The sequence below is a fragment of the Dermacentor variabilis genome, chromosome 6, assembly GCF_050947875.1.
Source record: "Dermacentor variabilis isolate Ectoservices chromosome 6, ASM5094787v1, whole genome shotgun sequence".
NCBI classification, from domain to species: domain Eukaryota; kingdom Metazoa; phylum Arthropoda; class Arachnida; order Ixodida; family Ixodidae; genus Dermacentor; species Dermacentor variabilis.
The window spans coordinates 53,309,457-53,331,265 of NC_134573.1; the positions used below are offsets into that span (position 1 = coordinate 53,309,457).

Consider the following 21,809-nt stretch of genomic DNA (forward strand, 5'->3'; position numbering starts at 1 on the left):
TTCTGCAATTCTCGACCCTCAGCTTTAATTATTCGCAAAATACCCGCTCGTTCTATTTAAAACGCGCCAGCTTCTTACCGCGGCAGCTTGGGGCCTTAGTTGTGACGCCAGAAAGCAGAATATAGTTGCCTCTTCTCAAATTGTCTCTTCGAGTGGCACATACCGAGTACCCGCTGTTCGCATGAACGAGGTTAAAAAAATTCAGCGACCATTACGACACTCCACTCTGCGAACTTAGAGCTAAGCTGCATACATATGCATGCCGTCATTTCGCGATATATTGCCTGGCGCGGACAATCTGTTTAATGCGGCACGATGCAGACGGAGCGAAGAGAGGCACGACTGCCTCAGTAACCGGGATGATCACGAGGGGAAGCCCATAGTTGACATGTGTGCACGATCCGCAACAGCAGTCGCAGACAGATCCGGTCGTGCAGAGCATCATTTCCGTATATGATATCGATGGCGTCATCAGTGAAATGACGACACGCGCTACTCTAGCGCCTTCTTGTAACAGTCTTCGGCGCGATGCCTGTCTTGCACGGCAGTACCATTTTCTTCTCACGCTCTGGTCATACCCTCATCCTCCGCTTCCCGCCTTATGGCTCCGCTGCACCCTCCTCTTCCGCTTTCCTGTTCGTGCTCTCTTCGCTATTGCCGCTTTTCATCCGGGCTCCGTGTAGGCTTTATATCCTTCACTCGAGTCGTTGTCCCGGTTGCCAGTACGCCCAGGTACAACAGCGACGCTCGCAGCAGGAAAGGGCGCCTAAGAGCTGCTCTCTGAAACGGACATCACAGCGAAAAATGCGCCCGGTTCCCAAAGAAGTTTATGTTGATAAAACTGCATTCTAGAAGTTCAGACAAACATACAAAACGCGAACACGAGCACAGACGATGGAACGCGTTCACTTTTTGTATGCGGTTCTGAAATTCTGCAGAACCATTTTCGAATTATGTGATGCCAATTATGCCCAGCCTAACCACTATTCAAAGAACGCTAATCACAATAAAGTGCTTTTTTTATATATCACATTCTTAGACCCAAATCACACTTTGATTGGCCGCGTTTAACGACTTTCCTGATTGAGGTGTTCATCCGCGGGTTTCATGGAATTCGGTGAAATAAATGTTGTCGTTTATTTGTTGTTTTTCGAATGCAATCACCAATGACGGTGATATAAAAAGCCTGCTTCCGATACGCGGTGGTGTCCTCAAAGTTGTGTCATGCTGTCACCCTTTAGCGCGACATTCTTCGATCTCACATGATGCAGTCGTCTCAAGGAGCCACAGAGCAGAAAATATGGAGCATGATCCGGCGCCACGGGACCGACATGTACGGCCTGCTAAGTTTCCCGGAAGAAATGGTGCACGAACTCGTCCAGGAGAAGGCCGTCGTCATCCATGCCGAAATGGTTTCCCGAAACGAGGCGAGTTCTTGCTATTTGGGGGGGCATGGTTCATAATAGTAAGTATGGGGCTTTGCGTGCGAAAACAACTTTCTGATTATGAGGCACGCCGTAGTGGAGGAGTCCGGAAATTTCGACCACCCGGGGTTCTTTAACGTGCACCTAAATCTAAGCACACGGGTGTTTCCAATTTCGCCCCCATCGAAATGCGGCCGCCGTGGCCGTGATTTGATCCCGCGACCTCGTGCTCAGCAGCCCAACACCATAGCCACTTAGCAACCACGGTTGGTGACATAGTCCTTACATATTGAAACCCGAAATATAACTGGTCTTGTCTGTAATGATAATTGAGTGTTTGTAATTCTTCCAAAATATCTATATATATTTTCCTCAAACACAGTGCCAACTGGGCAAAAGGCTATTACGACCCGTCGCATCAATATATATGCAGTGTCAGGCCCGTCGCCATGAACGAAACAAATATTTCCTTAGCACTTTATAGCTCTTACACAATTATGTGACGCATTACACCATGAACAAGAACTGATATTTTTCCGATAATATATGGGCTGCTTAATATTAAGTTTAAGGTTATCTATTGTAAGGAACACAAATTGACCATATTGATACGGAGCAACGCTTCGACCTTCTCCTTAAATTTGGCAGCACACCTCTTGGAGTACTATCGGGTGGAATCAGCATCCGTACTCAAGCGATGACACATCATCTTTCGGTTTTCAGAATCTTACGCTTTCATTTAGTGCCACATTCAATTTATTTTACCTGGGCCTCACTAGTCGGAGCATAAAAATACGTTGCGTCATCATCTCTAGACACTAGACGGTTTTACAATAGTGTCGTCTCACGTACGCTAAGTGTAAGAAAGCTTGTGTAAGGCTACGGTGCGCGTCTTTCAAAAATTTTAGTTTACCGTGCGGGAACGTAAACATATCATCATCATGAGCCTACTACGCCTACTACGCCTACTACGCCTACTGCAGGGCAAAGGCTCTGCCATACTTCTCCAGCTACCCACTCATGTGTTAAATTTGACCATGTTGTCCCTGCAAACTTAATCTCCTCCGCACACCTAACTTTCAGCCGCCCCCTGCTACGCTTCCCTTCTCTTCGAATCCACTCCGTAAACTTTAATGGCCCTCGGTTATCTTCCCTTCCCATGACATGCCCTGCCCATGCCCATTTTGTTTCTTGATTTCAATTGAGATGTCCTTAACTGGCATTTGTTCCCCCACCCAATCTGCACTCTTCTTTTCCTTTAACGTTACACCCATCATCCTACTTTTCATAACCCGTTGCGTGATCCTCAATTTAAATAGAACCCTTTTCGTAAGCATCCATGTTTCCGCCCTATAGGTGAGTACTGGTAAGAAAATGCTGTTTTACACTTTTGTCTTGAGAGAAAATGGCAACCTGCTGTTTATGATCTGAGAATGCCTGCCAAACGCACCCCAGCTAATTCTTAATCGTCGGCTTATCTCAATCTCATGTTCATGATCCGCGGTCACTACCGGCCCTAAGTAGATGTATTCTGTTACCACTTCTAGTGCCTCGTTACCTATCGTAAACTGCGGTTCTCTTTTGAGAATGTTAAACATTAGTTTTATGCACATTAATTTTAGACTCAGCCTTCTCTTTTGCCTGTCCAGGTTAGTGAGCATATATTGCAATTGGTCTCCTGAGTTACTATGCAAGGCAATATCATTAGCCAATCGCAGGTTACTCAGACATTCTCTATTAACTATTATCCCCAGTTCTTCCCAATCGAGGTCTCTAAATACCTCCTGCAAAGACGCTGTAAATAGCATTGGAGAGACCGTATCTCCCTGCCTAACGCCCTTAATTGGGATATTGTTGCTTTCTTTATGGAGGTCTACGGTGGCTTTGGAGCGGCCATAGATATCTTTCGATATTTTTACATACGGCTCGTCTACACCCTGACTCCGTAATGCCTGTATGACTGCTGAGGTTTCGACTGAATCAAAAGTTTTCTTGTTATCAAAAAATGCTATATATAGGGGTTGGTTATATTCCCCAAAATTCTCTATCACCTGATTGATAGTGTGAATATGGTCGATTGTTGAGTAACCTTTACGGAATCCTGCCTGGTGCTTTGGTTGACAGAAATCTAATGTGTACCTGATTCTATTTGCCATTACCTTAGTAAACGCTTTGTAGGCATCGGACAGTAAGCTGATTGGTCTATAATTTTTCAAGTCTTTGGCGTCCCTTTCGTAATGGATTAAGATGATGTTGGCGTTCTTCCACGATTTCGGTATGCTCGAGATCATGAGGCATTGCGCATACAGCGTGGCCATTTTTCTAGAACAATCTGTTCACCATCCTTCAACAAATATGCTGATACCTGATCCTCCCCACCTGCCTTCCCCTTTTGCGTAGCTCCAAAGGCTTTCTTTACTTCTTCCGGCGTTAGTTGTGAGCTGTCAAATTCTTCTACTCTATTCCTTCTTCCACTATCGTCGTGGGTGTCACTGGTGCCGTATAAATCTCTTTAAGACTCCTCAGCCACTTGAACTATCTTATCGATCATAGTAATGATATTGCAGGCTTTGTCTCTTGACGCATACATCTGATTCTTGCCTATTCCTAGTTACTTCTTCACTGCTTTTAGACTTCCTCCGTTCCGGAAAGCATGCTGAATTCTATCGCTATTATACTTCCTTATGTCAGCTATTTCAGACTTGTTTATTACATTGGAAAGCTCTGCCAATTCTATTCTAGCAATAGGGTTAGAGGCTTTCATACACTGACGTTTCTTAATCCGATCCCTCGTCTCCTGCGATAGCTTACCGATATCCCATCTAACGAAATTACTAAAAATACATTAAATTATGGCGTTTTACGTGCCAAAACAACTTTCTGATTATGAGGCATGCCGTAATGGAGGACTCGGGAAATTTTGACAACCTGAGGTTCTTTAACGTGCACCTAAATTGAAGTACACGGGTGTTTTCGCATTTCGCCCTCATCGAAATGCGGCCGCCGCGGCCGGGATTCGATCCCGGGACCTCGTGCTCAGCAGTCTAACACGATAGCTACTGAGGAACCACGGCGGGTAACGAAATTACTACTAACTTCTATTGCACACTCCTTAATGATGCCCATAAGACTGTCGTTCATTGCTTAAACAATTAGCTCCTCTTCCTGAGGTAGGGCCGAACACCTGTTCTGTAGCTTCGTCCGGAATTCCTCTATTTTCCCTCTTACCGCTAACTCATTGATCGGCTTCTTATGTACCAGTTTCTTCCGTTCCATCCGCAAGTCTAGATTAATTCGAGATATTACTATCCTATGATCACTGAAGTGCACTTTGCCGATCACGTCCACATCTTGTATGATGCCAGGGTTTTTGCAGAGTATGCATTCAATTCATTTCGCGTCTCACCAATCTGGCTCCTCCACGTCTATTTTAGGTTATCCAGGTTGCGGAGGAAGGTATTCATTATGCGCTAATTGTTCCGTTCTGCAAACTCTACTAATAACTCTCCCCTGCTATTACTAGAACCCATGCCATATTCCCCCACTGATTTGTCTCTAGCCTAGTTCCTGCCTGCCCTAGCATTGAAGTCGCTCATCCGTATAGTGTATTTTGTTTCGACTTTACCCATCGCCGATTCCTTAGTGTCTTCATAGAAGCTTTCGACTTGCTGTTCATCACGACTGGCTCTAGGCGTGTTGGCCTGTACGATCTTCAATGTGTATCTCTTATTGGGTTTCACAAGAAGACCTGCCACACTCTCTTAAATGCTATACAATTCCTGCGTTTTACCAGCTATATCCTTATTAATCAGGAATCCAACTTCTAGTTCTCGTCTCTCGGCTACGGCCTGGTAGCACAGGACGTGCCCGCTTTTTAGCACTGTATATGCTTCTTTTGGCCTCCTAACTTGGCTGAGCCCTATTAAATCCCATTTACTGCCCTCTAATTCCTCCAATAGCACTGCTAGGCTCGCCTCACGTGGTAACGTTCTAGCGTTAAACGTTGCCAGGTTCTGATTCCAATGGCGGTCTGTCCGGATCCAGAGATTCTTAGCACCCTCTGCTGCGTCACAGGTCTGACCGCCGCCGTAGTCAGTTGCTTCGCAGCTGCAGGGAACTGAGAGCCGGGGTTTGATTATTGTATTGATGCAGGATGTTGCGGCCAAGTACTGCACCAGGGTAGCCAATCATGCTCCCGTGAAGGAGTGCGTGTTAGCGTTTCTGGTCACGGGAATCAGGCCGCACTACAGGCCTGCTTATGCAATTTTATAAATACGCGTTTTTTTATTCTGGTGGAAAATTGCGCGGCAACGAGATTCGAACCATGGTCCTTTTGCACGCGAGGCAGGATGCTCTACCTCTATGCCATTTCTCCATAAATTAGGGCGTCGTCAGATGCCTCTGCCAAATGTATCCAAGCTTAGGCGATCCATTACCCACGGTGCTGTAGTTGCTATGCGGCCGCGTCTTGTTGGGCGTATGTGCTCCGGAATCGCCGAACCATCTCATAAATTGGGCGGGGTATGTGCTCCTAATTTGACTTTTTCAAGCGAGTTGAGAGAAAGTGAAAGCTAATTAAGGTAATCGGTGCTGATCAATGAGAGTAAAAGCGTAGGCATGACGAGAATTCACGCTGAAGCGGTAGTAATTGGTGCCGCCATGTTCGAAAACGCTCTTTTTGGCGTAAAAATTAAATATGCCAAGTAACGTGCGCTATCATAGCACACGTGAACCGCAGTATGCCCTAACGTTCAGAGCAAGCCCAGTGAGGAAAATACTATTTCTCTACGCACTCAACGCATTTAGGTGTAACTGCAAACGCTATACTAAAGCTATTTTGACAGCGTGACGCTTTCACCCTGTAACCTGCTGCAAGTATAGGGTATGCGTTGTTCTTAATTTCTTTACTTTTGCAAAACTGCTTACCCGTGTAGGGTAGAGGTATTGTGTGTACTATATATATATAGATATATATATACACACACACACACACACACACACACACACACACACACACACACACACACACACACACACACACACATATATATATATATATATATATATATATATATATATATATATATATATATATATATATATATATATATGTGTACAGCAACAGAAAAGCATTTCAACATACACAATGATGAAAAAAATGAAAGCGACCAAAAATAAGGTTAATTTAAAACATACCGATGGTATAAAACTTAGTTTCCGACTGTTACTCCATTGATTAGGGTGGCGTCACACTCTCTATTTATCTGTGTTACGTGTTTGCTTCCCTGATGTATTGTTCAGATTCATATTTTCGCTAAGCAGGCTCTGCGAGTTCGTCCTTAGAAAGAGAGAGAAAAAGAAAGCAAGGAGCAGATAGGCAAGGAGGGCAACCAGACAAGCGTCTGGTTTGCTACCATACACCGGGGATAAACTTCGACAGCCTGGCAAGGGAACAGAAATTCATGCTTTCCACTCCGCCTCAAGAGCCTGTCCAGGAGCACGTTTGGCTGGACAAATTCCACCTGAGTGCATTCTGATCATCAGAACACAATTCATTGAAGAATAAGAATGGTAAAAGAAAACTAATATTAGGGAAGGCACGGGTTTCCAGATTCACGGCTCCTTGAAACTTGCGACCAAGATACATTAATGTTTAATTTTTTTAACAACAACTGCTTCATGCAATGAAGCACAAAAGCAACTGGAACGCCGATGTTTTTCGTCTTTCACTTTTAGAACAAATACGTTGATGCTTCTCGAAATTTATCTTGAAATTTGTATCATCCTTGAAATTAACACGGTCTGCGCACTCAGAGGGCACAATTCGTAAAGTGGAATATGGAATTAGGAAATAGTTAGCGAGCTTACCTAATTTGTGGAGTATGCATTCCAATTTAATGAATGTGGCGCTCTTCGTATGATCCAGTTGAAAAATGTGATTATGTGATATGTCGTGTGTGATTTTAAAAATTGTTCATGCTCTAAAAATTTGGGCAGAACTTCCCTATTGGGGAATTAACATAAAGTGAGTAGGATTCTCCGAAGTTATTTATTACGCTTATACTCTACTCCATGAAGCCAAGACCATCCCATTGACAGATAAGCTATAGCAAAGAATACCACGCACGTTATGACGATGCCCCCTGTAAACACCTTTTGTCATCAATTTTGGATTTTTTAACGGCGCTACAAATGTAACACGTGTACACTCCGTAGGGCTTGTCCCCTATATTTACGTCGCCTCTCTACATTCAGCCGTTGCCTTTCATCGTCACTGGCAGTCACACGTTCTTGTATCCTAATTGCTCTGTTATGTTTCACTTTTACACCTTGCATGCCTGTGTATTCTGCCTGCCTTTAATGCTTACCTTATGAAATGCCGAATGTCACACTGGACGTATCTGTCTCTGTTGTGCGTGCCTCGTTCATGCCTCACATAATGTCTCGATTTCTTGCCCTTGGAATACGAATTCTGAACTCTACCAGACGCGACATGACCAGTGATGCCAATCTCCGAAGCCAGTGTTCCACTAACCTAAAAAAATATCCTTAGATTTCCGCATATCTCTGCAAATTATGATTTTTGAGCTCATGAACTTTATTTCTGTAGGTCATACAACCTTCAGTTATCAAAATGAGTACGCATATTATAGTTTAAATTTATTTTTATGCTAGCTTTAAAAGATTGAAACAGTAATGTCGCTGGACTCAAACTGTAATGACGTTGAAGTTTAAGTTGTACTAACAACGCAACTTTTTAGTTGAAGCCATGTTTACAGCAGATGTAAACACGTGGATACCCTATTGTACCAAGTTGTTTTGCTCCTAAATACACGTACCAAATTTACACGGAACCTTACTAGAATCGCGATATTGGCGCCAGACCTCCCTTGCTATTGTGAGAGTGTTTAAAGAATGCACCACTGCATGACAGCAATGTAAAATATATTTTTAGCACGCTGTGTGCGACAAATCACCACCTAATTTATGCATTTGCACGTTATTTGCAGCGAAGCAATAATTTAAGCAGGTAATTTTTGTGATTCCTACAATGCAAAATTTGCCGAAACACATGAACACTGGGGCTCGTCCAAAGCTGCTCCGCCTGTGGGCGCTTCCAGGGAAATTCTATTATATGTGTGCATAGTTGGTTTTTCAGTGCCATGGCCACGTAGTCGTGAAAAGTGTATGTGCTTGGCTATGGCTAGGTGTCTCCGCGCTGTTTGTTTATGGTTCTCGTATACATATATTTCGCCGTTTATTGGTAATTAATTCAAATCACACTACATAGACCTGGCTCCCAGATGTAAGAACGGCCAAATGAGATTAGCAGTGCTTCGGTAAAAAACCAAGGCCACCCGCACCTTGTTGTTTGCTTTGCGAGATGGGTTAGCTGCGCTGTTGTGCAATCACGTCACACTTTCCATGATAACGCGAATTTAGTTTGAGGCTACCGCAACAAAAAATGTCGTAATGTCGGAAATATAGCTGTTTTAATGTCCTAGTGCGAGATTTCCTTTGATATGAACAATATTGTGGGTTTCCCTAAACGAGGCCTAAACATCCCTAAATCCAGGGAAATTTTCCTAGAGTTGGCAGCACAGTACTCTATGTTTCACCAGCGACATCTGGCGTTTTTTTAAGGACACCTGGCGTTTGCGCGTCGACACCGTAAGGGCACCTGGCTGTTTGTTTCGTAAAACGAGCGAAATGAGCACAAATGCACGTTGTTCGACATAAATGGCGCGACTGATCTTTCTGTTGCGCAGGAATTTCTAATTTGCTATTTCGGAAGAATGTTTCAGACGAGCCTAACCTGCAGCATAATTCGTTCCACAGTCAACTATTTTCATACGGTGGACTATTCCGCGAGCTCATGTAGTAACATGTTGAAACGTATCGCCAGCATTGACTGTTCTGCACCACAAAATGCTTGGCCCGTCCTTTCAAGCTTACGTTGCCTGAGGATCAATAAGCATACAGGACCCGTTCCACGATGGTCACGTGTACTTTTTTTTACATTTAAGCAGATGGTGCAGACTGGTGCCTAAGTCGGAAACAAAACTCAATTGCATGAATCATGTATATATTTGTAAAGTGTTTAACTTATATGGCTCGCGATAGCTTCGCATTACTTTGATTTCGAGCAAGTACCTTGAATATCCCGCATATTTTTTTCATCGCAACTTCGCATCAGAATCCTCCACAACATGGGTCCCCACTTTTGTACATGGTCTGGAGCATACGTCGGCTTTACTACCCGAGTTTAGAAGTTCCCTTCGTCACAGCACCTGTAGACTACTCACTGATATTCAGCCCTTTGCACGTCGCACGTTGCACGTTGCACGAGTCCAGAAGGTTGCCGCTCATTCATTTGTGTGCTCATATCTAATACTAACAGGCTTCCCTCTACGTCTCCTTCCAGGCAGGCAAATTCTGCGCACAGGGTGAACTTGGAGAATTCTACTTGGGAACGGAGAACATCTACACACTGATTTTCTCAGCCTACATGAACCGACGGATGGACAAGGGCCTTCGAAGCCGTATCAAGGGAATGTAAGCTTCTTTTGCTTATTTGTCTCGCAGTCTATCATTTTCATCTTCATGCATCTAAAAGATGTAGCCGAACGTCCCCTCAGTGATCCTTGCAGCCCAACACTGCTTCCCTTCTGCTGACCGAGTGTGCTAAGAAATGTGCGATTCAAATGCCATTTCTGTATTTTATCAGTGCTCATATCGCGGGAAGAAATTTTTAGAAATCAGGGAGAGGCGCCTCTATAGATTCCATACCAGGAAGTAAGAAGTAAGTTCATTAGTTGTGTGCGCAAAACATCTGCAGGTAGCGGACTTTCCGTTGCCCCATCAGGACTACATAACACGCCTCAAACGAAACATCTGCAAAGTGTGACAAAACAAGTGTGACAAACAAGAATTTATAGTGAAACCCTTGTAAATGTAATTTAACATCCACGGCTACATGGCGCGGTTATATGAATTAATACTTAACCTAATAAAAATTCCGCACCCCAGACTGACCCATAAGTTCCACTTTTTGGATGAACCACAGCCCGTATACTGACAGACCATGTCACGAGAGACAGAGAGAGAGGGTGTTATTCGCAGAAAGGGCAAAAAAAAACGACCCGCCGTGGTTGCTCAGTGGCTACGGTGCTGATCTGCTGAGCACGAGGTCGCGGGATCGAATGCCGGACACGCCGGCCGTATTTCGATGGGGGCGAAACGCAAAAAAAACCCGTGTACTTAGATTTAGGTGCACGTTAAAGAACCCCAATGGTCAAAATTTCCGGAGTCCTGCAGTACGGCATGCCTCATAATGAGAAACCTGTTTTAGCACGTTAAACCCCGTAATTCAATTTTTTTAAAGACAGAAAAGTGAGTCGGAACTCGAGCATTCTAACGGCTTCCTCTGCAGTGGAGAAAGAAAAGTGTCGATGAAAATAATATAATAAATATTGATGATGAGAAGGTAAGGAGTGATTACGTATGTTGCATTACACACGGGTCTTTCTAAAGCAGGTGGTTCAGTTCAGTGTCATGCGGGAACTCCAACAACGCTTTCGTGGTCTGCAGAGTGCAGAAAAGTACTCAAAGATATATACATTTTATCTCCTGTCCGGAATATGAAACCGAAATAAGATATTCAGCTGAGGCACTTAAGACTGCTTACGTGTGGGAGCGGAAAAGCATTAGAATTGTTTCGTGAAACGCTTTCCATTGATGTTTTCGACATGCATTAAAGTTTTTTCCGATGAATCGGTGTGCATGTTTGCGGATAAGTGGGCCACAGGCTGGAAACGTTAAAACGGTTTGCTGCAGAACGACGAATTTTATTTTATGACTAATGGTAGGTTTGTCGTGAATATGTTGTCTTCTTTTGTGTTGCCTTATTACATCTTCTAAGGCGCGCTTCCATGGGCGACCACGTTTCACAGCTGCCGCTCAGGTACAAGCTTCGGAGTGCATCGCAGTAGACACAGGATCGGTGAAATCCCAAGAGCGAGTAACAGCTAGCAGCCAGTGACAGAGTCAGTGAGATCATGCGTCCGATTACGCACGCGCTAGGCACAACTTTAGTCATAATCATGAAACCAACGCGGCGTCGGGGAAGCGTGCTCCTCTCGGAGGCCCAGTTGAATCGCCACCCAGACCGAAATTTACATAATTCTTTTTAGAATGCATTAGGTTATTTTGTATACAAATGCTTGTCTGGAGAATTTGAAGTCAATCCAAGCATTTTCCGACATGCTTTTTGGTCTTCGCGCTGTCGGCCATTTTTGATGGCATTTTGCGTTCACGCCACCGACAACGCTTGATTTTTGCGTATTAGGGCATACAATGATTTCGCATTACAAAATCTTTACGCAAATTATAGATGTCGAATACACCTTCGCGAAGAACGTTTGCCCGGATGTTAGCCTTGAAATTCGCCTAAATGCATATTCAACAAATTAGTTCCAATAAGCGTGTGTCATGAGCTGTAGCCTATTGATGTTATTGATGTTAATTTACATTTCTATCAAGGCGTGCTTTCACTAATCGTAGGACGTCACCAAACGTTATCCTGACGCTTTATAGTCGTTTCGCCTTGTGCACTGCGGAAATCATTCACTATACATCTTCGACGCGCTGGAAACCAGCTGGAACACCACCTTTCACAAATATCTAACCACACAGGCCCAATACTGAAACTACTGTGCAGAGACGAGGGCCCGTATTCACTGAAGGCCCTTACGGCAGAATTGTTAGTAAAAAATAAATTAAACCATTAGTGATGCTGGACATATCAGTAGCCAAGTCAGCCAACCAACAGAAACGACCACTTTCAATCACAAGCTTTCTGATTTTTCTCGTAGAATTTGTTTTCTACACTCTCGCATGTGCATTCAGTGCAATTATACTTAATCTAGATCCTAGTCACCACATATGACTAAGCTATGACGAGAGAGCACTGGCGTAAAGCATGCGATGCGAACTGGCTTAGTTGTTTCATCCGTTCCTTCCGGCCACCTTCCGGCAGTTGCCGCCGTCCCCGAAATAAAATGGCGGCCACCTACAAGCAGTGCAAACTCCCTTCTGAAGGTAGCAGGTTCGGTGCTCCCAGCGACACATAGCTCTTGCAACGCTCTTGGCGTCATAGGCACAGCTCAAGGGGTAAAGTTATTTGCCACAGAAACAGGCATTCCTTCTAGAAAAAGAAAGGCAAACGTCGCAGTCGCTTACAAGAAAACGAGTGGCACCTAATACTGGGATATAAAACAGGCTAAACAAGTCCATCCTAAGGACTGTCTTGAAGATTGGAGAAGTTCCTTGTAGCTGGGCAATTTAGGTTGTCTTGTGTTAGACCACGTAGAGACAGGGCGTTGTATTGGCCATATCATAAGCATGAATCGTGGCTAACTTGTGGAACACATCTAACTTTTCTTTAGGTTGTCGCAACCAGAAATCAGTTCCCGAATTGGCCAGCCGTAGGTCTCTTTTTGTTTTGCTGCACTTTCGTCACTAACTCTGGGAGTGCAGCACTTTTGTGCTCGATTTTACAATGGAGCGCACGCCCTGTCAGATTGTCAGGCGTGACTTCGTGCAAGGCAAATTCAGTTTTCCGTTATCCTGCTCTTGCCACATTGGAAGTGCAGGCGTCGTGCATGCTGCCGGTAGCAGACGACATGGCGCAGTGCTAGTTGATTCTTGGTGCACGGAGAATATATCTCGCTTTAGTTACAACGGCTCCTCGAGCTGCGATAACAATGTGACGTACATGTTTGATGCCTAAACGGTACTCATGGCATGTTAGTAAGGACTACTAATTGTGTCAAAATCCTTTCAATCATACGCTTTAAATGCAAACCGTTTCATAGCGATCATTTGCTGCTTTGGCACTATCTAGCGGCCTACGTCTTGGTGTTCTTGTGGTCGTTTCCTTAACTTGGTATTCACCAAAACCGGCATAGTATGACAACAGTGTGTGACCAAGATGAGTAATTGGCCATGACTTGAATATTATTATGTGTTTGTCATGTTGGTCATCAATTCCGCCTACGTCTTGGAGCTCTCGTCTTCGTTTTGTTAGCTTGGTAGGTACCGTAATTGGCATAGAATGACAAGAGTGTATGACGAACATAAATGGTAATTCATGATATGAACGCCATAAAATGCGTGTCGTGTAGGTCATGGAACAACCGCCTACGTCTTGATATATACCTAAACTGGCATAGAAAGATCAGAGTGTACGACGAACACAAGTCATTATTCATGACTTGAATAGCGTGACATGTATGTCATGTAGGTCATGAAACCGCCGCTACACCTTGGTGCTCTCGCGGTCGTTTCATTACCTTGGTAAGCACTCCGAACACTACTTCGCATAAAATAGATTCCGGCAGGGGGTGGAATCTGGCGGCTTTTTTCTCTTCGAACCCGTTTTCACATAAATAAAATAGCATTTTTGTACTCCATTTTTTTTTCTACGACGCAGTGTTTACACAACATCCATTACAGCGATAACGCAACGAGAATACCATAGCGTTTGCTACGTGTTCATTTATCGCCAATGTTTCAACGCCTGCCGAAGTCGACAAACCTCGCTCGTTGCTGCACTTACCTCCTCGATTTGCAAGAGCCGCAAACCGCTCAGGCGCCCCGCTGTACTTGCACGACGCGTACTTTCTCGCTGCACTCTCGAGAAGTGGTTCAGAAAATGCTGCTAAATCAAACATACCAAATGCAATTTTGTTCAGACATCAGAGCGGAAAAGTGCGCCTTCTGGTCAACGGTTGGCACATCAATCATAGTGGTAGCACTTGCCTAAGTCTAACCTCAATTATATTGGCAAATCATAATTGTTGTACCTAAACTACAATCTTTCGCGAGGGCCCTCAAGTGTCCATGAGTGACTTGTTGGCACTATGTCCCCTTGAGCATACCAGATACGGTCACTATGCCTGACAATGCCTGAACGATGGCCATTGTGCGACCGTTAGGTTGATAGCGTTTGTGTTTTCCTGTTCGTCCACTTATGTGCGTGTCTGCATCGCAAGCCTTTCAGTACGATGATAACGACATTCGTTTCTTTTTTTTCTCCCGCCAGCACCACGGCACTGTCTGAGGCTGGCATGGTGACGCATTTGTACGACACAGCCATTCCCTCATTGGACCGGTGCAGCGTAGCCGACGAAGAGGACGTGCTCAAGCTGCAAGACTTGGCGTCTGTTTTCTATCTGTACGCCGCCTTCAGCCTCACTAGCATCATCGTGTTCGCGGCAGAGCTGCTCGCCAACCGATGCGCTCCTATCGGAAAACGTGCGCGGTGGCACTGGCGACTGGAGCGTTCGGTTGGCCAGCGGAATATCTTCGTTCGCCCTGTGGGGAGATTCACTGCTAGGAATCAGTGAAGCTGCGCTTGTAGGTTGCGCTGGAGTAATTCTCAGAGCGCTTGCATGGTGGCAAAAGCCGCAATGGTAGCCGAGAAATGCGAAACTCTAGATCAATGTTTAAATCTCATGGAAGCGAGGGAATTTCGCACGGGGGCATGATTACAATACCAAAAGAAATTTTGAAAGAGGAAATAATTTGAGAAAGAACACAACTTACTGCCTTTGAGCATAAAAATACGAGCGAATTTCTTTCATTTCGCTTATATTTAGTTGTTGTATAATCGCAGCTTCTTTCTTCTACATATAACTTGATATTTTGAACTCTCCTAATATCGTGTTTTTTTTCTCTTTGAATCTGCGGCCATGTTTGCAAGATAAAAGTTCAATCACGCGAGCCCAATTTGCCATTTAGCCTGAGCAGGCTAGCCGGGGCGTCATACCATCACAAGTACCTTTATTTTTCCAATCTTTCCTGCTCTTTCTTTTTCGGCGCCGTTGTTGGCAAAGTGCCGCCAATAAGAGTTTGCAGGAAGAAAATTATTCTGGCCGCCATAACTTGGCTTGGTCTGCCTTACCAGTGCAGTCTGACAGGGCTCCCTACACATGCCAGGCAAATATCTTCTATATGACTTCCCATTAAATGGGTAACCACATGGCACGCATTCTTAAATACACCTACTTGAGCAACGGCAACATCGCCAGTATCATCACATTGCGAGAAATGTAGTTTGTAACGCTGGATGACAACACGACAAAGCCCTAATTGGTAGTTTTTATGTCTCAAAGAGATGCAGAGGCTCTCAAATAAGCCTTACTTGAAAGGCCCATGTTTACTGTGACCACCTAACGTTTCTTTGCGTGCACTTCACCTGCACGCCAAGTAAGCGGACCATCCTCGGTTTTTGTAGACGTATTCTTATTGTTATTATTATTATTCTCAACTTCCTTTTGTATTTCGCTCCCAGTTCAACGCAGCAGCCTCAACCGCAAATCGAGCCATTGACTTCCCGTGCTCAAACTTCAAAAGTATGTGTGAAGTAGGCGCACTCGAAAGAGCCCACCGAACGTCCAGGAGTCCTGGAAATCGACTACTACAGCGAAGCCAACCCTGCGGCGATGTGATCGGCGTAACTTTGTGGGAAACACTTTTTTTTTAAATCCATTGCTAAGAAATGGTTCGTTTTTCGCAAATTGTACTTTGAGCACTTTGACCAACGGTCTCAGGTATACGCGGCGTCTAGTTGAACTCCGCTGTCTGCGATTTTTTTCTTCCTGGCACACTTTTTAGACCCGTTCAAAATGTTTTTAACATGCTTATGGCTGCGCAGCGGAAATGGATCCGCTATTTGCGCTCTAGAGGCATATACGCTATGGCTGCGTGTATGCGCGGTAACAGTTCGGTTTCATTCCGCTGGCTTCAGTGTTTCGTTGGTGCGCCTTCGTTCACCACTACGCAGCGAATCAGCACTACAGAGGCAAAAGATTCGTCCGTCAAGAAATATACGTTAAAGTGCTCGTCGATAATGTTAAAATTCATTAACTCGAATTTGGAGCAATGATGCACATTCACGCCCTGACGTATAAGATGACGCTGTCAGACAGCGCTCTGTCCTTTTGCTCGCTCCTTGTGTGTTGCGCTGTTTCTGTGTTTATTCTATAGCTTCTTCGAGAAACAGTAGACCGAATGCCTTTATGGAGTGACATCCAAGGATTAAGACCGGCCTTGGTCACCATTTTCTCTCAAGTTCGGGCATGGTAAAATGTTTTATTTTGCATTTCAGAATACAATCATTACGTTTCAGCTTAACTATTGATAATCAATCAGTCATTAAACAGAATTATTGAACAGTAAATATGAAGTTAGGTAATGACGCAATACAGCTAAGAAATAGCCTATAGTCCTTAGTGGTAACTATTTACTAACGATGTGTGTAAAACGACTCCACACACAGGACGGAGGGAGGCGGCAACAGAGGGCGTTTATGTTCTCGTCTCCCCACGTCCTATGCCTGTAGAGGTTTCATTCACAATGCTTGACCAACTGGCCTACAACATTAGCTTGCTATATTTACTAACATATTGAGGTAAGCGCTCGCGGTTTGACGCGCCAATAAAGAAATTAATATAAAAACTGTTTATCCTGACATGTCTACATATACAACGATAAATCATGCAACGAGGTGAGGCAAAAGGAAACCGACCAAGCATGTTTTGTGACTAGCACTACATCCCGGTCGCTAAAGAAACGAGCCTGCAGTGGGTCGGTGAAGAAGCCTTCAATAACAGCTCAGCTGAAATATTTCACATATATGAATTCGTCAACGTCGTTTACCAACTACGTGCTTAGCTTGACAAAAAATGTGACAACTTATTAACAATTCCATCTTATGTTAACAATATGATCAATAAACATAGGGAAATTAAAAAGGTAAATATTTCAAGCAAAATTTCAAGTAAAACTAAACGATATGCATAACGTTGCATCTGGAGTATAATAGAGTACACTTAAAGAGACAGAGGTAGACAATGAAGCTTGTAGGACACGAGCGCATGCACACAATAGAACACCAGGCAAAAAAACAAGCACACACACAAACGTTTCAACCTCGGTCTGAAAGTAATCTTAATTTCTTTTAAAGAAGGTATGCAGATCTGCTCAGTTGTGCAATTTCCACTATAGAACGAAAAATATTATTACGTATTTCTATTTGATGATCTAGAGATTAAGAGCCATAATGTCGTCTGTCTAAATGAAACAACTGATATCGTTCGTAAGGTATAGAGAACATCACGGCCGAGGTAGGTCTTTAAGAATGGAAAAAAGTCCTCTTTAATGCAATGATAGATAAGGATCGCAAATTTCAACTTTTAGCGCTCAGTAAAACGCATTACTTGAAAAACAGAATGAGGTATTGGGCTACCTCGCCTTCTCGTTAAAAGTTTGAATGCTTTTCGTTGCGTGATTACATTTTTTTTGCATAGGTCTTATCACTTGTGCCCCAAACTAAACTGCGATATGTGATGTGCGAATGAACAAGACAAAAGTATGGCCGCATTCCCACAGAATATGGAAGAGGATGGTTAATGCGGCTGTTAATACATATGGATCAAGCCATTTTCATTTTAACATGATTTATCTTTCAGTGCATACAGTTTCCTTTGTCCTGTTCCAAATTTCCTTCTCAATGATTTTATGATGCGACCATTTTTAGGGCTTCCTCAGTTTTTATCACGTTGTAATTTCGAATATGCCTTATTTTTTCCTTGCTATCGGTTTTGACAGTTCCGCGAACACCATCTTAGAGTTGGACACTTTCCTTCTTTGTCGTTTCTTTATTAGGTCCTATGTTACTTGGCAGCGCCTGCCTTCTGGTTGCCTTAGTGCCGTACCTCCCACTTGAGCTGCTGCCTCTGAAGCCAGCCTAGTTACACGTTAATTTATTACTTCAATGTCAACTTCATCTTTCTGTTCAAAGGCTGTGTAGTTGTTTGCAAGTACGAGCCTGTATTTGTCTTCTTTTACTCTTACTGGATGTAGGCGGGCCTGTTTCTTTTTAACCAAATTTACTCTTTTTGTCTTCAAATTGAGATGAATCATAGCCTTCATTATTTATGATCACTGCACTTTACCCTGCCTAACACTTCTACATTCTGCACTAGGCTGGAATCTACAGAAAGTCTGAAATTGGTTTGATTATTTCTTTCACTATTAGGGCTTTTCCAGGTCCACGGTAAAAACACGCACACGCAATCTGTTGCTACACTTCCTGAAGAAGGTATTCATTATTCGCAGCTTATTCTTTTCTGCGAATTCTTCCTACATCTCTCCTCTAGCGTTCTTCGAATCGACGCCGTAGTGGCCAGTTTCTCGTTCACCAGCCGGCTTTTTCCGCACTTTTGCATTAAAATCGCCCATTACTACAGTGTACTGTGTTTCCACTTTTATCATCGCTAATTTAGCATCTTCGTAAAAGTGATCGAATTTACCATCACCATGACTGGATGTTGGAGCGTAGGCTTGTACTACCTTTGATCTATGCCTATCATTAGGCTTAAATACGACTCCTTCTACCCTCTTATTAATGCTGTAGAATTCATCAATCTTGCCCGTTATGTCGTTATGGATTAGGAATGGTACTCCGTAAAACTTCTTATCAGGGAGACAATATCAGAGGACATGTCCGTTAATCAGCGCTGTATAAGCCTCACCAGTTCTAATTTAGTTAAGGCGAGTGATATCCCCAACAATGCCTCATAGCTCCTCAAAGGGTCCCGCTAAGCTACCATCACTCGACAAAACTCGGGCGTTAAAAGTATCCAGGGTCAGTTTTCTTTGGCGGCCCGTCTGGGTTACAGATTCTTAGAACCCTCTGGTGCACAAAAGTTCTGACCTGGTCTTGGTCAGGTGCTCCACAGGTGCTGGGTCATTTCACGAGTCATTGCGGAGGTAGGGGCCAAACACTGCACCAGGCAGCCAATTCCTGTTGTGGGGGGGGAATGTCTTTTGTTGAAGCTTAGTTGTTAATCCTAGTTAGGTTGTATCTGGGTCAGTCAAGCCCCAGTGGCTCTCGGCCTCTTCTGCCGGTGTCATGCGCCACTCCAAGCCTGGGGAGGGAACGCACTGGAGGAGGAGAAATGCAAGCTACCATCCTCAGGTAAGAAAACAGGAATATATATATATATATATATATATATATATATATATATATATATATATATATATATATATATACATATATAGATTGATTTGATACGAGGAGTCGAATTTCCGACAATGGCAATCCCGAGCATCCGCCATACCTCAGTCCTAGTGCGCGCCCACTCGGCCCCCATCAAACACTCCGACCGACATTTGACTACTGCGCCTTTCTATTTCTCCTTATCTATTATTTTCAATTTCTCCTTCGTGGCACTTATGTCTTTTTAAAAGTTCCAGGTTGTCTGCGCTCTTTTGAAACAAAAGCGTTTATGTTAGCTCGGAGAAAATTTTTAACAATTTTTCTCTTCTGCAATATGACGCTTGACTTTTCAATGGCGTTCAATTTCACTTCTTGCTTAACCATCTCCCAGTGTTCCGCAACCTTTTTATAATACCTTTAATCAAATTTTACGATTGCGTCGATGACATAGCTTGTAGAAACGTGGTCTTTTAAAACATTATTGTTTAGTTTCTAATTTTCCCAACCAAATCTGCATTTTTTATTTTTCATTTTTTTACACGAAATGTTACGGGATAGTGATCGCTAAGGGTTGCTGGTTGAACCCGACACTCTCGGATCAACGGTACTAAATCTGTAGGTAAATAGGCGCGATGCAACCGCGCATGATTTTGACCTTGAAAATGCGTAAAGTGAATATCAGTCCCAAGCCCACTACATTCACGAACGTTTTAAAACAATACTGACTGATGAGATATTTAAGAAAACAACACTGACATCCCTATAAGTGTTCGAGCTGGTGTTGTTTGCCATGCTTACGCAAATGAAGTCACCAATCAGAGTTGCAAATCTATCCGGTGTACAGTAGTTACTGACAGTTTCAAACATCCGTTTTCTCTGTTCTCCTTTGGAATATGCATAAAGGCGTGTTATGCGCCAATATAATAATAATAACAATAATAATAATAATAATAATAATAATAATAATAATAATAATAATAATAATAATAATAATAATAATAATAATAATAATAATAATAACAACAGTGAGGAATGCTATGCCTCTTTCGGGCAGGGTTTGTACACTTCGCCCGTGGAAGCAATTGACGACCCTCTTACCGCCACCCTCGCAATGCAATTCACGGGAACACATGGGGAAATACGCAAGAACGAATAACTTCAATTGTAGACGAGAGGAATGTGCGCAAACACGACCGTTCCGACGTGATGAAAATATTTGCGTTAACTTTACAGGTAGTGTTGCCATGTGCTTTTTCCTTATTCTTTGCGTGAATAATGTAAAGCCTTCTCATCACCATTCTCTTGTCCTTTTGTACGGAAATTTTGAATCATGAGAGACAGGCCTTTTCGGCGAGGCGAGTTGCGGCGGATAAATTATTGAACATTCGTAGTGGATTTGACGAAAATTTACCAAAATTTCAAATGAATAGCTGTGACCTTGTGTATCGTATGAGTGTATGGCCATGCTGTGGCTTCTGTGAAGGGTAGAAAACCTCCGTGAGGGCAGCAATTTGAATGGAGGATTTTAGGTGGTACTAAGCTTTGCGTCGAAAATTTATAGAGCGGGTTATATTAAATTGAAAGCCGGTGCACTATGACGTAGGGAAGCTTGGTGCACACCATTCAAGCGTGGGTTTACTCCTCCGATAATCAGGATGGGTAGAAACACAGTGCGTTTTAAAGAGGTAGCGCTGTCGGGGCTCATACGCAGTAACTGTTTTAGACGACAATGATCCGTCCGCTACGATCCGTCCGTTTTCAGCACGATAAGTGCAGCCCACGTGCGCGGCTCCCCGTCATGCTCAGTGATGCTGCAGATGAGCTATTGTGCGACGATGAGGGTGAGCGTGAATTGTATTCCAGTGCACACGATAAGGTAATGCATCAGCTACAGCCGAAGTGGTCGAAAGTGCTTAGTAAGCGTGGGCTATTCCTTCCATGGTGGGAACGCGCCTTTGCCAATGGGGATGTCACAAGAGATGAAACAAGCAGCAGGCTGACATCGTTACCGTCAGGTTGGCTTCATTGTATGAGTAGAAGGATTGCTATCAGTTGCCAACGACATTACGAAGCTCGGTCCATGGCGGTGTGGGTGGGCTAGGAAAAGAAAGGCCCTGCGATACCATATACAGGCTAGCTATCGCTCAGTATACGTAAGGGGCAAGCCCAGAGTCCACTGTAGTTCACGTAGAAGATAGAAGACTGAAGATAGTCGAAGATAATCATGATACGTAAGCCAAAAATGTCGCTGCTACCGTCAATATACGCCAGATGAAGAGTGATGGCACATATTTCTCATATGAAAGCAATTCTAT

The 21,809-nt window shown here is 43.7% G+C and overlaps 1 protein-coding gene across 1 annotated transcript; it reads left to right on the forward strand.

Annotated features, from left to right (window-relative positions):
- The first annotated feature begins 9,859 nt into the window (after window positions 1-9,859).
- On the forward strand, window positions 9,860-16,951 carry LOC142584167 (uncharacterized). Its single transcript, XM_075694335.1, has 2 exons — window positions 9,860-9,980; window positions 14,530-16,951. The coding sequence occupies exons 1-2, from the start codon at window positions 9,934-9,936 to the stop codon at window positions 14,831-14,833; spliced, it is 351 nt and encodes a 116-aa protein (XP_075550450.1). The 5' UTR covers window positions 9,860-9,933; the 3' UTR covers window positions 14,834-16,951.
- The last annotated feature ends 4,858 nt before the right edge of the window (window positions 16,952-21,809 follow it).